Source organism: Sphaerodactylus townsendi, linkage group LG11, assembly GCF_021028975.2.
Source record: "Sphaerodactylus townsendi isolate TG3544 linkage group LG11, MPM_Stown_v2.3, whole genome shotgun sequence".
Classification (NCBI taxonomy): domain Eukaryota; kingdom Metazoa; phylum Chordata; class Lepidosauria; order Squamata; family Sphaerodactylidae; genus Sphaerodactylus; species Sphaerodactylus townsendi.
This window is the reverse complement of record NC_059435.1, coordinates 43,955,981-43,971,225: the sequence shown is the minus strand read 5'-3', so window position 1 is coordinate 43,971,225 and position 15,245 is coordinate 43,955,981. Positions and strand designations below refer to the sequence as shown.

General features: G+C 41.2%; 1 protein-coding gene across 5 annotated transcripts in view; it reads left to right on the top strand.

Annotated features, from left to right (window-relative positions):
• The window catches only part of HDAC9 (histone deacetylase 9), a 346,306-nt gene that overhangs the window by 200,839 nt on the left and 130,222 nt on the right, over positions 1 to 15,245 (top strand). For all 5 annotated transcript variants that reach the window (XR_007245815.1, XR_007245814.1, XR_007245816.1 and 2 more), the window contains exon 16: positions 8,643 to 8,750. Coding sequence is in view for 2 of the 5 variants with exons in the window: in XM_048511823.1 (XP_048367780.1) it covers positions 8,643 to 8,750 (108 nt within the window). In the remaining 3 variants the exon portion in view is untranslated. The remainder of the gene's footprint in view (positions 1 to 8,642; positions 8,751 to 15,245) is intronic.

Below are 15,245 nucleotides of genomic sequence, written 5' to 3'. Positions count from 1 at the left end.
CAAGCTCTGTTGGCAGTCCTGTGTAAATGCCACACACGATTCTTAAAGACAGGAATGCTTTGGGGAAAGGATTTAATTTCTACTTTCTTGGCAGTAAAAAAAGTGTGTGTGTGTGTGTATGAAGGAACTGTATTTGCTCTGGAAACAAATGGCAAAATGTGAGCCTCTAAAAGCTTTTGTACCTCCAAAGACACATGGATTCAGTAAAGAGAACATAAATCACTGAGTGACATGACAAATCCATGATTTCCAGAATTACTTCTTATTTTTTTTATGATCTGCAAGCTCCTTCTACAAAAGCTGACAACTGTTCAAACTTTGCTAATACTGCTTTTGGCTCCTTGATATATAAGGCTTCTCACCATGTCATGTATATATAGACCGTCCCTGTCCTGACCTTTCTATATCCAGCCATTATTTATGTATCACCTAGACATTGGGGGCACAGAGAAACCTAATGAAGTCAAAAAGGAAATGGTTTGTGTCATCTAAAGCACGAGCAAGACAAAACAAACGACTGATAAGTCAGTGGTTAAACTGCGCTGATGTTCTAAGCATGAGGTGCTGAAATTCAAACTTGCCTGTATGTTGTGTACTCTCATCTGCAATCCATGTATACGCCAGAGGCTATGGCTTACCTAAATGGCTTTCCTAACAATCCTTGCACAGCCAGGCAATAGTGACTCAACCAGCATTCTTGGTTGTGGGCATAATGATCTCCAGGATGTGGTCTCTAGTATAGCCCAACCTTCTCGGGTCCCGGAAGCTAAACTGGATCACTACTTGCATGGGAGACCACCAAAGAAGGCTTTGCAGAGAAAGGATTATCAAACCACCTCTTCTTAATACTTGCCTTGAAAATGACATGGGGTCACCATGTCAGCTACAACTTGATGATACTTTACACAATACATAATGTTTATAAACACCTAAAACATCTGAGATATTTGCTGTTGAACTGTGGGTACAGCAGCATACTCTGGGACATTATACCCATGATGAATATATTTAGTTACAAGACTCGGGGGCGAGGGGAGGGGGGTAAAAAACCTGGGATAAAAGTTCTTCTTGTGTTATGAAGCAATAATAAGTCGATAGCACAAGAATAATCTGGCAGAGTGTTTCTCTGCTTGGTCCTAATCACAGGGAAGACTCCTGAATCCACAAGGTAATGACTCAGCAACAAAAGGCCTGTTCACAAATTACAGTCGACACATGTATTTAGTCGACACATATTTAATTTACATTGTATTTATACGTTGTACACCGCCCAGAGCCCTTCGGGGACGGGGCGGTATAAAAGTCTAATAAAATAAAAAATAATATTAATAATAAATGTGCAACCCAATGTACAGCATATGGTTGATTTTTCCTTATAGACACCTTGAGTCATTCTCATTACATTCAATTCATGTACAGATGAACATGTGACGGGAACCGCACATTTATCCAGGCACTGCTGCCTGGCTTTATTTGTACAGTGAATAGATGTTGGCTGTTTCTTACAAAGAGATATGCATGTGCAGGATCTATGTTCTTCCATTGTAACATGTGAACAGGGCTAGAATGTGAGAGCCACAAAATTTTGAGAAGCTGCTATTAAAGTACTACTGCTGAAAAGGGCAATGAGACACAACTCTGAAAAATTCCTTGCCACAAATGAACAACCTGAAGGCTAGGTGTGCTTTACTACCCTTGTTGAGGGAAAAATCAACACTCTTGGCTTTTCATTAGAGTCGTTAGTCCCTCTTTCCCTATCAGAAGCATATAGCTGCTTGAAAACTAAGCTATTAGAACAAGAGTATCGGGATATGATAACAGCTGCGAGGAAAACGTGTTCCCCCCTGACCCTGCTTATTCCAATTGAACAAGGACACATGGCCAATTATTTACAGTGGATCACCAACCCTAAATTAAGAAGAGCTTTAACACTGGCCAGATTCAATCTAATGCCTTCTATGCTGCTCTATGGCAGATATCAACAAATTGATAAACAGAGGAGGCTATGTCCATGCAATATGGGTCAGGTGGAGACACTCGATCATACCCTCTTTCATTGTGTAAGGTTTGCAAAAATCAGAATGTCACAATCTGCACTTATCCCATTTCTGTATAACAATCTAACTGATGCTCTTAAGATACCTATGCTTTTGAACAACATGGATCCCACAGTGTGTGAGAATGTAGCAAAATTTCTGCTAACAATAATAGACGTAAGTCTAGATGAATACCAACCAATGTCTATGTATTATGACCACATATAGCCAGCAGTAATTTTTCTAGCTCTGTCAGTATCCGATGACGTTTAAGTGAGTTAACTTAGCTGAAGGAATGTCCTATAGTTACAGAAGGACCATGTATATATTTTAGTATTTAGTATTTTAGTACCAGTGTCCATAATTGTGAGCATTTTCAAAAAAACGATGAAGTCAATTTCTGCAATCAATGGACTTCCGCCAGCACAGCACCTTCCTTTCAAAATGCAGTTGTGTATTGCAAATTCAATAAATTCATATACTGATAAAAAAAAAAACTACCCTTGGCAAGTCTGAAGAAAGATACAGAAGTTGTAGCTGCAGTGCTGTGAGAGGAGTACAAAACTAGCAACTAACAATGCAATTTTCAGATCTCCCCAACTTTGTTAGAGTATGGCCTGAAACAAGATGTCTACTAAATAGTTGCTACTTTGTCCTACTGCTAACTGATACTGACTCCCAGTGGTGTACCACCCCCAAATGGCACCCAGAGCTTGCCCCAGGTGCTGTGCCCATTCCCACCACCAAACTTTCCCTGTCCCTCTGCTACCACACCATCACCACCCTTGCAACACCCCCATCAAACCTTTTCCTCCTCCAAGTGGCACTGGCCAGCAACACATTGGAGGGTGGGATTAAGACCAGGGAAGCTTCTGCCCCCAGTGTGTTGCCAACTTGCATCATTCAGAGGAGGAGAAGGCTTGTTGGAGGGGATTTTGCAGGGGCAGTGGTGTGGTGGTGGTGGTGGGGAGTTTGGCTCAAGGGCTGGGCACAGGGGGAGGAGGGGTGGGAAGTCAAAATGCCCCCCCGTGTGACCCAGGCAAATGGCACCTGGATCGTCTGCACCTGGATCGTCTGCACCCTCTGGCCTCCTGATTCCACCAGCGCCATCTCCTTTTCAACAACCTCTGAATCCCAGTAGTGCTTAGCATATACTGTGGGATTTTGTCCATGTGTATCTGTATTGTAATTGTATTGTAATATATACTAATCCTCCTTTTTCCATTATAGTACTGAAGAACAAGTACTAGGATGGGAAATGGTTATTTATCTGTCAGTGAGGTACAGTGATCATAGTATTAATAGATTAGGATTGGGAAGACCTCTGTTAAAGTCCCCCCACCCCACCCCACCCCACCCCAGAATCTTGGATGAATCACTTGCCCATTCCGCACAAGCCCCTGAGAACATTTTGCAAATGTTTGCAATATGTTTCAACCCCCCACCCCCCACCCCCAACTTGTCTGCACTCATCCCTTCAAAACAATCCTGGCTACCATTTTGTGGTTGTTCCATTTCTTTTTTTTAACTCTGTGCATCCAGTGCTATAAGGCTTCAAAGCCTCATGCTGCAATTCTCTAAGGCTTATGTCTTCATAGCTATGAAGATGTGACTCGTGTGTTGTGTGGAATGGATCATTCTCTGTCAGCCTTATCTACTTCACAGGGTCATTCCAGTGGTGGGATCCAAAAATTTTAGTAACAGGTTCCCATGGTGGTGGGATTCAAACTGTGGCGTAGCGCCAATGGGGCTGGGTGGGGCACAACAAGGGCATGGCCGGGCATTCCGGGGGCGGGGCATTCTTGAGAGGGGCTGTAGCAAGGACGCAGCCACTGTGCCAGTCCTTGGGTGGGAAACGAATGCACGCAGGCGCAGGCTGCCACACATGCGGGTGCACCTCCTGCTAGACTGCTTCAAGTTCTGCGCGCTACTGCTGAGAGGAGGGGTGTAACTAAGGCAAAAATCACGTGGCAAAATCACCAATTAATAACCCCCTCTCGGCACACACTAATAATTAGTAACCTACTCTCGGGAACCTGTGAGAACCTGCTGGATCCCACCTCTGGGTCATTCTGTAGACAAAATGGAAGGGGGAAGAGTGATCCCTGCTACCCCTTCTGTTAAAAGTAGAGAAAATGTAACATAGCCCCACCCCACCCCGCGTATATAAAATGTCAATGAGAGGTATAGGGTAAATGACTTAGTTCTCTTTCAGAAGGCATTACATGTGCCTTTTATTCTGAAGCGGGGGTGGGGGGGGAGGGCTGCCTGCTGTAGGTAGAAATCCAGTAGCTTACATGTGGGATGGATGCAAATTAATTTTTATTTAAGTCATCCAGTCTTTTTTAATAACTCCATATCCACTTTGGGGACAGGTAGTTTAATTTCTATCATCTGTGGCTTTACTGAGCTCTAGTTTTGTTACACATGCCTGTGATTGAGCTACGTTAACTGTATTTGGAAAAAAACTTGCAACTACTATTTTCATTCAGGAAACTCTGAGTGAAGTAAATCCATATGTGCTTTAAAAATCTGAGCCTTCAGAGTAGGTCTGTGTATTCTGGCTTGTAATATTGTCATGAATGATTCTGCCTCTTTGAAGTGTTGCTGACGTATGAACAATGTGGATGCTGCCTCAACATTTAGCGTGGCTGGATTTCAAAAACAGCTTTTTAAGAAACTAGTCAAAGCTTCTTTTTGCTAGGTTAACTAGGGTTACCGACCCCAGCTTGGGGAATTTCTGGAGATTTGGGAACAGTGCCTCTGGAGGTAAAGTCTGGGAAGCCTCTCAGTGAGGATGTAGTACCACAGAGTTAACTCTGCCATTTCCCCCAGGGGAACTATCTCTAGACCCTGTTTTTCTGAAAATAAGACATCCCCTGAGAATAAGACGTAGTAGAGGTTTTTGCTGAAGTGCTAAATATAAAACATCCCCCGAAAGTAAGACATAGCAAAGTTTTTGTTTGGAAGCATACCCGTCGAACAGAACGCCAGAGCATGCAGCTGTGGAGCGGAAAAATAAAACATCCCCTGAAAATAAGACATAGCGCATATTTGGGAGCAAAAATTAATATAAGACACTGTCTTATTTTCGGAGAAACACGGTAGTAAGGATATCATCTGTAATTCAAGGGGAACTCTGGGCCTCACTTTCAAGATTATAATGAACCAATATAATGGTGATGATAGTTTCAAAACCTTCTTAAGAAAGTCTTCCAGAAAATCAAAATACGCTAAACAGAGGGGAGGGATTTAGTAGATGAAATCTACATGCCTGAACTAAAGGTAAAAATTTCTGATGAATTTATAGATTCTAATACGTTATGTCACCAAATTGGGAGATTTGCCACAATTCCTCTTCATAGGACCAAACAGGGCCTCTAGGTAAAGGCATGATTCAGTCATTTCAGTGGTCCTACACTGAAATCCTAAACAGAGCTACACTCTTTGAAGCCCAATAGACTTAGAAGGGTATGACTCTGCTAGAGACCTCAAATAGGCTCTCATAGGTGTGGCATGGAATGGGCCTTCTCGACAGCCAGGAGGAATAGTTTGGGAGTAGAACTGTTGCAGCAGGATTGACTCCAGTGTGGATATCAACCTGCACAGATTAGAAGAGCCTTTTTGTATGTGGTTGTAAAGCATCCGAGAGACTGGCTGAAAGAAGCTCACTGCAAAATCAAGTTAGTTTCCTCTAAAAATAGTCTGGATTCCTGTCAATGTTGAACCCCAACACCTAGCCAGAATTACATCCTGATGGAAATTCACTAGTAACTATAACAAATGCAGAAATTAACTACCATGATGGGTAAAAACAGTCTCATTTTCAGGGTAAGTGCCTCTACAACAGATTCTATTGCTATTAACAAAATAAATCACTATGTAAGTGCCATCAACTTGGCATCAAGTTGCAACCGACTTATAGTAATGTCAGTAAGGAACTTTTAAGGCAAAGGAAGTTTGCCAGTGTCTGACAACCAGCAGGAGTCTAGGGTGCAGACTAGAGGAAGAGACAGGGACATAGGAGTGCTGTCAAGTGAGCATTACATCACTTTTGGAGGAAAACTGGAAGTAATGTCACATCACTCTAGGAGTCACTGTAAACTTTGTAGTAAAATCATAGAGTTTCCAGCAACTACTAGAGTGACCTAATATCATTGCTGTGTTTTCCCTAAATGTGATATAGCAACATCAACCTGCAGTGATTTTTAATTTTTTAAACCTGCTGACAGGCAGGGAAAGCTGGGGACGGGAGCTCTCCCACCTTCAGTAGACAAATGGCAGGCTTAATAGAGACCAAACCACGATTATTTGGCTCCAGCTCTGCCCTGTGCTCTGCCAGCCCCAATAGATACCAGCCAACACTAATTAGGGTTGTACTGGAAGTTTGTTAACATCAAAAACAGCCAAAAAAAAAAAAGAACACAGCAACAGGGATGATATTCCGTTTCACTTTTCATTTATGCTTGTTTCATATATATTTGGAGCCAAACTTGTCAAGATGGCAGGGAATCTGTTACTGGATCTGCAGGGCTTTTTTTTGTTTTTTAAAAAAGTTTAAAGCAGCCATGATGGGGCCCACTATGACGCAAAAACTGCCTGGGATGCAAGGTAAACATTTCAACCTTGTTTCTCCTGATTTAAAATTGGTTTAAATCCACATTCTGCCTTCTGCAAAAAGTTAAATATCTTTCCCCCCAATCTGATTCCGGTAACCCTCCCCCCACCCCCGAGCATTTAAAAAAATTTCAGGAGATCTCATTATGCATGTCCTGCCTTCTCACCTTGTTTAGTTTCTGCTGTTTTCATTATCGGATTTTATGGTGCTGCTTTAGAACGTTAATGTATTAGGCTGCCTTTTGCACACTGCCTTGAGCTGCTACAATGAGGTGGCATAATTATAAAAAAAAATCTGGAGTACTAATTTTTTTTTCAGCAATAGCTTTTTGCAAGTACACACAGTGGAATGACAATCTGGAAAATGCAGCAATTAAAATAGCCCAACAGAGAGGAAGTACATATGGATTCAACAAATCAGAACAAAGACACCCCCCAAAATGTGGTGTTGATTTTGGTTGTGTTTGGAGCACCAAACCCACTGGTGTAGTATGGATCCCATTTCTACTCCTGGAGCTATTTTTCCATGCAACAACATTTTAAAATGCCAGCTTCATGGACAGTCAGGCACTTAAATATACCAGGATAAATGGGACCTTGCAAGGACTTATGGAGTATATTTCACTATAAACCACTATTTCCCTTTTCCCCCTTCCTTGAAAGCCTCCATAGCCTCTCCCCATTCCCTGCTTCCCCTCCTTCCCATTCACCAGCCAACCCATTCACCAGTTGCACAGTAGAAAATCTGCAGACTTGCAAAGGGCACCCATTCCCTTGTTTCAACTTCCCATACTATTTCCTCTTTCCCTCCATTTGACAAGTCCCATATGCTCCTGTACAAACGACCAGGCCGGAGATGCTTTATTTCTCTTCCACCCACCCGTTCATTGTAAGTTCTATGCCATCCACAATCAGGGAGAATCCACCCACCTGCTTTTCTGTGCAGGTCCCCAGCTGGTTATACGCAGATTCTCTGAACACCCCACAGGGTGCAAAGTTCCCCAAGCAGGCTTTCCCTCCGAGACAGCGAGTATGACTGATCTACAGCAAGACATTCATTATTGCCTGGCCATTGCAGGGAGGTCCCTTTCTTTTTCTTTTGCATGTTGCACATGTGCAGCTATGCAGGTGCAGCTGATTGTATTGTGCGATAATTGGCATGGCTGAAGGGATTCATTTCTGTATGCCTGCGCAGCTACACATGTGTTGCAGGAAATTAAAAAAAGAAAAGCATCTTCATGCAAAGGTGCAAAACCAACCCAGATTGTTTTCATGATCTTCAGTTACTGCCTGAGTAGGTAAAGGGCACACATGTGAACAGGAAAAAGGAAAACAGGTTCATTTATATTGACTGCAACCCATTATACATTTGCTGTGCGGAATCCACCATTCAGACCTCAGAAATCCCAATTGCCATGTTGGCCTATTCACATGCCCTGAACTGTGGTAAAACTACTAATTCATATTAGAAATGCCTAAAAAATGCCTCTTACTTACAGCACATAAACTATGGTTGTCACTCCTTGAACTGCATTTGCCACAGCTGAGTTCATTAAAATGTAACATTTCTCTATACTATTTGAAGCTTTTATTCTGGCATTTGCAAAAAAGCTGTTGTTTCCTTAGAAGTAAGAAGATGTCAAATGCATATTGTGTCGAGTTCTGTGGCCTGATGTCTAAGTGCTCAAAAGAACAGCCCAGATCTGGCCTATGTAATGCTGTTTGTAATGAGAAATCTAAACAGGGAATGGCAGTGAGGCATGACAGGAATGTGTTTCCATTGGAGAAGTCAGTGTAGAGAAAAAGTATAAGCAAAGCCATGTCCAGAAGGCCTTTTCAGCTGGCCAAGATGGAAGACTAATGTTATTGTACATTGGCTGTCACCCTGCCAGCCCTCCCTCACTGATTTGTTTTCTCTTATACTCTCCCTCTCTCTCTCCCTTTCTTTCTCCCCGCCCCCCATAACCTCTGTGCTCACTGTTTGCTCAGGTGGACAGTGACACCATTTGGAATGAGCTGCATTCGTCCGGTGCTGCACGCATGGCTGTTGGCTGTGTCATCAAGTTGGCTTCCAAAGTGGCCTCAGGAGAACTGAAGGTGAGGTCTGGGTTGCATTGTGTGTGGGAAAAGGCGGGAAGAAGCTGAAAGCAATGTTGTTGTTCTGGGGTTGAAGGAAGGGGAGTGAAGAAAGGCAAATGGGGAAAATCGTGGGTCACAAAGGTGTGTTAATCTAAATAGCCTCCCCTGGTAGTCAGGAGCTGGTTTATTGCCCTCAGAAGCCTTCAAGTTGACAGTTTGCTGTCACTGCAATACTGTGGTATTATTGAGGTTATTTTAATCTAGAGATTAGGTACCTGTGGTACATGTTAAAATGATAAAGAAGGTATACAGATCTGGTGTGCTGTTCTAAAATTCCCCTTTGAGGAGATTTTATTATTGAATTGTAAATACAGCCTCAAAATGCCACCCAAAGTGAAGAAAAGTAAATAAGAAACCTGTGAGCTTTGAAGAAAGAATGGGATTGTTGATTAGAAGGGAAATGGGGTGGAGAATGCCTTTCCATCAAACACTCTGAGCCCTCCCCTCCTCCCTCCATTTTTGAGCTTCATCTCTACATGATCTGAAACGAAAGTACCAAATTATTCTCAGTCTAAACAATTTATAAAACCTACATACTTGGCAGATTTTGACATTTTATTTGGTATTTTAACAACCATATTGGAAGGTAGACCATGTACAACACTGAATACTTAGTTACTCCCAAAAACATTGCTGCAACCAACACATTGTCAACGAAAATGTTTATTAGCCTTTTAGATCAAACAGCAATAGGTTTTGGCGAAAGCAAAGGCAAACAGTTCAAATTTGACAATCAATGTTACATTCTACTTTAATTTAAACTGAAATCAAACTATTGGTGTGTAACTTTCTGTGCATTCTCACAGGTTAATTTTTATTCTATTTTTTAAAAATAATTCCTTATGCTGAAGAACCAATGTGGTATAGTGGTTAAGACCAGTGGACTCTAATCCAGAGAAATGGGTTTGATCCCCCACTCCTTCATATGAGTGACAAACTCTAATCTGGTGAACCAGCTGTGTTTCCCCACTACTCCACATGAAGCCTGCTGGGTGAACTTGGGTTAGTCACAGTTCTCTCCAAACTCTCTCACCCTCACAAGGTGTCTATTGTGGGGAAAGGAGGGGAAGGAGTTTGTAAGCTGCTTTGAGACTCCTTATGGTTGAGAAAAGCAGGGTATAAGTCAAAACTCTTCTTCTGAAAATCTCAATATCTTCTTCTCCATCATTGATAGATTTGATCAGTGGGTGTTTATGGATAATATAAATGGAGGTTAATGTGGGGGAATGTTTAATTTTACTATAGGCTAACTAGTGACTGCAAATGTATTTCAAAATTCATGTAGATCTATTCTTTGTGTATTTGCTAATTTATTGCATCATATCACTAGTTAGTTTCTTCTTTTTCAAAAGAAATGCTCAAGATGATTAACAAATTCAAAATTGGTAGAAGCAAGCCAATGGAAAGAGCTTTGCTCCTGAACAGTGGCTGGCCACAGTTATAGTTCCACAGAAAAGCAATCAGGTGACTGTTGGACAGGAAGGCTGATGGAAGGAGCCCTGCTTCTCCCCAAACCCCACTTCCACAGAATGAAAATGACTATTTTGAGGTGGGAACTAGAAACCCCAAATACCATCCTACACCTCTTCCTCTCTCATATTAATGCAAAGCAAGTGACATGCAACACTGTGCAGTTTGTTACTGTGCCCTGCAAGCAGCAGCCAATGAAGGATGGGAGAACTTGCATCACAGTGATGTGACATCACACATTTGATATTAATAGAAATTACCAGGGGAGAGAGAACGAAAAGATGAAACTGCCTGTTTTTGGCAGCTGCCACACATCTGCTGTAACATCTGGTTTTGATGTAAAATTCAGACCGTGATCTTTTAAACGTGCTTCGAAATTCTGCTTGAATCAAACACATTTGTATTTAAGAGAGATCGTTTGAAACTCCTGAATGCTATAACTGAAAACGAGTTCAGTTGAGAGGATAGAAAATGGGACCTAGGAAACTTCCTGGTGCTGTGGTAGACTTGGATACCATCCAGTGAAACCTGAACTGTATTGAACAATGTTTTCTTAAATCCCAGTGATTTCAGTGTGACAGGCATATCTAAATTTTTCTCAGTTTTGCCTTTTCTGGCCTTGAGCGACTCACTCAGCTTCAGTTCCTCAATTAAAAAGTGGGAAAAAACCACCCCCAACTATCTCATAGGCTTGTTGTACTTAGAGTAAACAATAACAACAATAAATCTTAAACATTGACTCAATCGTTCATTCCCTCGTTAAAGTCAACTTTAATATCAGCTTTTCAAACTGGTGGCCATTTAAGGACAGAGGCTTGGATCCTACTCTTCAAGGAAAAGTGATTTTTGACAGTCCCAGTGCTGACTCACCTGCTGCCGTAGGTTGCAGCCTGAGTGGAGCAGGGAGGGCAAGCTGGTTTCCTGAGTCGGCCAGTGTCGTCTTGCTGGCTAGCCATTAGTGTGGGCCAGCTCTGTGATTGCCACGGCAGTATGGAGAGGTGGGGCCTCAGTGCAAGCTTAAAAGGAGAGCTTGCACTGCCCCATCCCCTTGTTCTGCTGCAGCTTTCCATGCCTCCCAGATTCTCACACCATTGGTCAGTTGATTTCTCATAGTACTATGAGTGCTAACTGGAGGTCCATAGTAAGAAAGAGAGAGTGACAAAAATCATCCCTTTTTCCACAAGTAGAAAATATCAGTAGAATCCAAGCTACCAAGAAACATCCCACAATCAAAGAAAACATTTTTTACATCGGGATGACTTATGCCAATAAAGGTTATGAAATGAAATGAAAATGACATCGAGATGATCCCAGATTCAGTGCTTAATACAAAGGGGTCATGGGTGCAGCAGACTTTCCTTGGCCTAAAACCAGAATGTGGTAGCTTTCAAGCTCTTTAGAGAACTGGGTATTGGTATGGCTGTCATTGCCATATTTTATATTCTTCATATTTTTATAGTTATTATTATTATTAATATTATTTATTGTATTTATAAACTGCCCTCCCCCGAAGGGCTCAGTTGCACAAACATAGTAACCATCACTTCATCACATGGCTAGTGTTAAACAGTACCTAGGCTAGATGTCTTTATATGTGGGTAAGTGAAAAAAAATTCTGTTTTCAGAGGCATTTCTGTTTTCAGAGTCAGTATATTTGAGCCACACTCCACACAGTTAAAGCAACTGTGCAGTAAGTTTTCAAGTGACTGCAATGCAAAATACATTTGTGGGAAATCATTATCTGTTGGTTGACTTGCGTTCTCAAAGTAGAAGAGTTTAGACTTTTTTCACATCCATATTTTCTGTTTTAAAGTACTGCTATGGGGAAGATGAGCCAGTTACACTTTCTTGTCTTTAAACAAAGTAGGCTTCCCTGATATAGCAGAATTTGAAAGGAAGGCTAGATAAGAGTAATCAAATATGCTTTATGTGCAATTGACACAACTAGGATTTGTTGCAAGGTCTTTATGGCTTATCTCTTTAGATTTATGGCATTTTTCACATGGTGGATTTACTCTTCACTGTTTATCTCTGTTGTAATGAAGAGCTTAGAAAAATGAAGTTGTCAATCAATCTTTTTTCAATGACCACTGAAGTAGTGGCACTGAAGTAGCAAATGCTTTATAGGTGTGGGTTTTTTCTTCCATATTTATTCACAGTTTATTTTTAAAAAGTGTTAAAGAATTCTGAGTGGGATGTCTGGACTTGAGTCTTGTAGATGAACGTCATTCTCTGTCTTGTAGTCTTGGACTTGGATTTGACTCTTGTAGATTAATTTCATTCTCTCAGTATGAAAAGTGCAATACCAAATTCTCCCCACTTTGAGAGTCTGGTGTGGTTTGAATGTTATGGGACCAGTAATAAATCACTCTTTATTTGTTGTCAGAAGCGGTAGACAAGGCAGAAGATAGTCACAGGATTATAACTTCCAAATGAATGTATTCATGCAGAAAACAACCACCCATCAACTCTGTCTTATTTATTTGAAATAACTGTAGCCCTTTTTTCTCAACTGGCAGAAGGCTGCATACAAAAGGTTTTTTTAGTAATATATCACAACATAGAATCATAGAGTTGGAAGAGACCCCAGGGGCCATCAAGCCCAACTCCCTGCAATGCAGGAACACACAGTCAAAGCACTCCTGACAGATGGCCATTCAGCCTCTCTTTAAAAACCTCCAAAGAAGGAAAGTCCACCACACTCCAAGATAGTGCATTCCACTGTCGAACAGCCCTTACTATCAGGAAGATTTCCTTGATGTTTAGGTGGAATCTCTTTTCCTTCACCTTGAACCCATTACTCCTTGTCCTAGCCCCTGAAGCAGCAGAAAACAAGTTTTCTCCCTCACCAACATGACATCCCTTCAGATATCTAAACATGGCTATCATGTCATCTCTTAACCGTCTCTTCATCAAACTAAATATACCAAGCTCCCTAAGTCTTACCTCATAGGGCATGGATTCCAAATAAATACTTAAAATCTATCAGAACAATAGAAGGTAGACAGTCTCTACACTCCAACCAAATACCAAACATTTTGAGGTCTCCCAAGGTTCTCATAGACAGATCCATTTTGCAGGCCTTCCTAATAACTAACAATGAAGAGGCAGAATATTTTTATTGTAGCTCATTGTAGAGTTTATTTCATTTATTGAGAATTTTTAATAAAACTTTTGAAATAAACTTTTATTTATTTGTTTGTTTAAAAATATTAGCTGCCTTTCTCTCTTGTGGAACTCAAGGTGGCTTACAATATAGATAAAACCATCATAAAACCACAGCAAAATGATATGAATAAAACAGCAATGTTAAAAACACTACCTTTTCACTATGTATGCTTCGTGAATGATCAGTTCATCTGCAGGAGACCAGCAAAGGCCAGTCCTCAACAACTGAATGTGTTTGCAGCTTATCACTCTGTTTCAAATAACACCTCTTTAATGTTTCTAGGCTCATGGCATCAGAGGCCAGATCTACCACCCACTGAAATTAATGGGTGGTAGGCATGGACTTTAGAGTCAGGTCACCAGGTAAGGAATTATCTTTAATGAGTAGACCTGGTCTCTAGAGTTTGACCCTTCACATTTTAACGGTACATTTCACACCCATATGTAGCTATGTTTTAAGGAACAGTCTTATTATTTTTGAGTTTTAAAATTACAACACAGAAAATACAAGTAATTGTCTGGATTTTGTTTTCAATAAGTAATAAAAAGGTCATAAACCTCCAGTCACTTCTTAAAAGCATCCCTCCATCAATTAAAATGGCAAGATAGAATTTTTCCCCCATGTTCACAACAGAAAATAGTTTTCTTAACCTATGTGTAACCGAAGGAAGCATAGTGGATTTCTAATGATGTTGCTAGAGAGCCTTAGTAGCAACTTTTTGGTGTAGATTTCATTGTACTCTCATGCAGACTGCTTTTTAAGAATCAATCTATCCATGTAATTTGTCTCCTGTACATACTTTTGGAAATCAGATATGGTTTCACAAGTTTGCAAGATGTATCACTTTAATGTAAGGAGAATTCCTTAACTGATGCACTGGCTCCAGTCTTCTAACATAAATGCAAAAAACCACGCATTTATTTCCTAACTTATAGTGTAAAATTGCATTGTAATTGATCAGAGGTAATTGTATTGTTTTAAGAGTCTGCAGCTGTTGCACTGGAATTGGTAATCAGTAGGTGTGTTATATTGAGCACAGCTTCGCGCAGAGCAGGATTTTAGGCTATGTGTGAGTAGTAGCTTTGAAATAAAGCACCATGTTTTAGTCCGACCTTGATTCTTGAGATATAAATATTGGATAATTTGTGTGATGTCCTATTAATTTTAGCTCCAGTGTTTTGTGGAAGCAAGGGACTGTGAGTAAATTATGGCTTTCAAGGGCAGCTGGAAATAGTTTAATTTGAGTTTCTAATGGCAGAGCTATGAGGCCCGATTGGAATTTTATCTTCTGGCAAAATGGCATAACAGACCTAGAAAGGAAAAGAGCCGTGTTTTGAGCCCTGTGGTGAAGGTTTGACCTTGCCTCTGGCATTGATAGCCAAGAGACTTCCATTGTAAATAACCAGTTTGCAGAGATAATTGACCGTAATTAAGGTCCATTTCGATTCCCCAAAACCGCCGTCAGAAGTTAGCTTGTGGACGAAAGTAAGCCTTTACAACGGACTGGAGTGGACCGGTGCTACTGCGGTGATTAAGTGTTGCAGTCCACGCGCCGGTAATAAATAAATGTAATTTCTCCACCTAAGAAAATGTTATGGACGCCTGGTCTGTGGCTCCGAGAGTGCAATCACAAAAAAAGTTGCCGCTGGCAAAGACAGACTTGACTTTCAAAACGGCATACCAAGAAGCCTTTGAATTTGAACCTTGCTGCAGCCTCACTCGAGGTGCCATGTCAGGAGCCCGCTGTGAGATGCATTGGCAGCGGACCAGGACCCGGTAATGTGGTGAAATCAGAGGACTGCAGCATGGTGCAC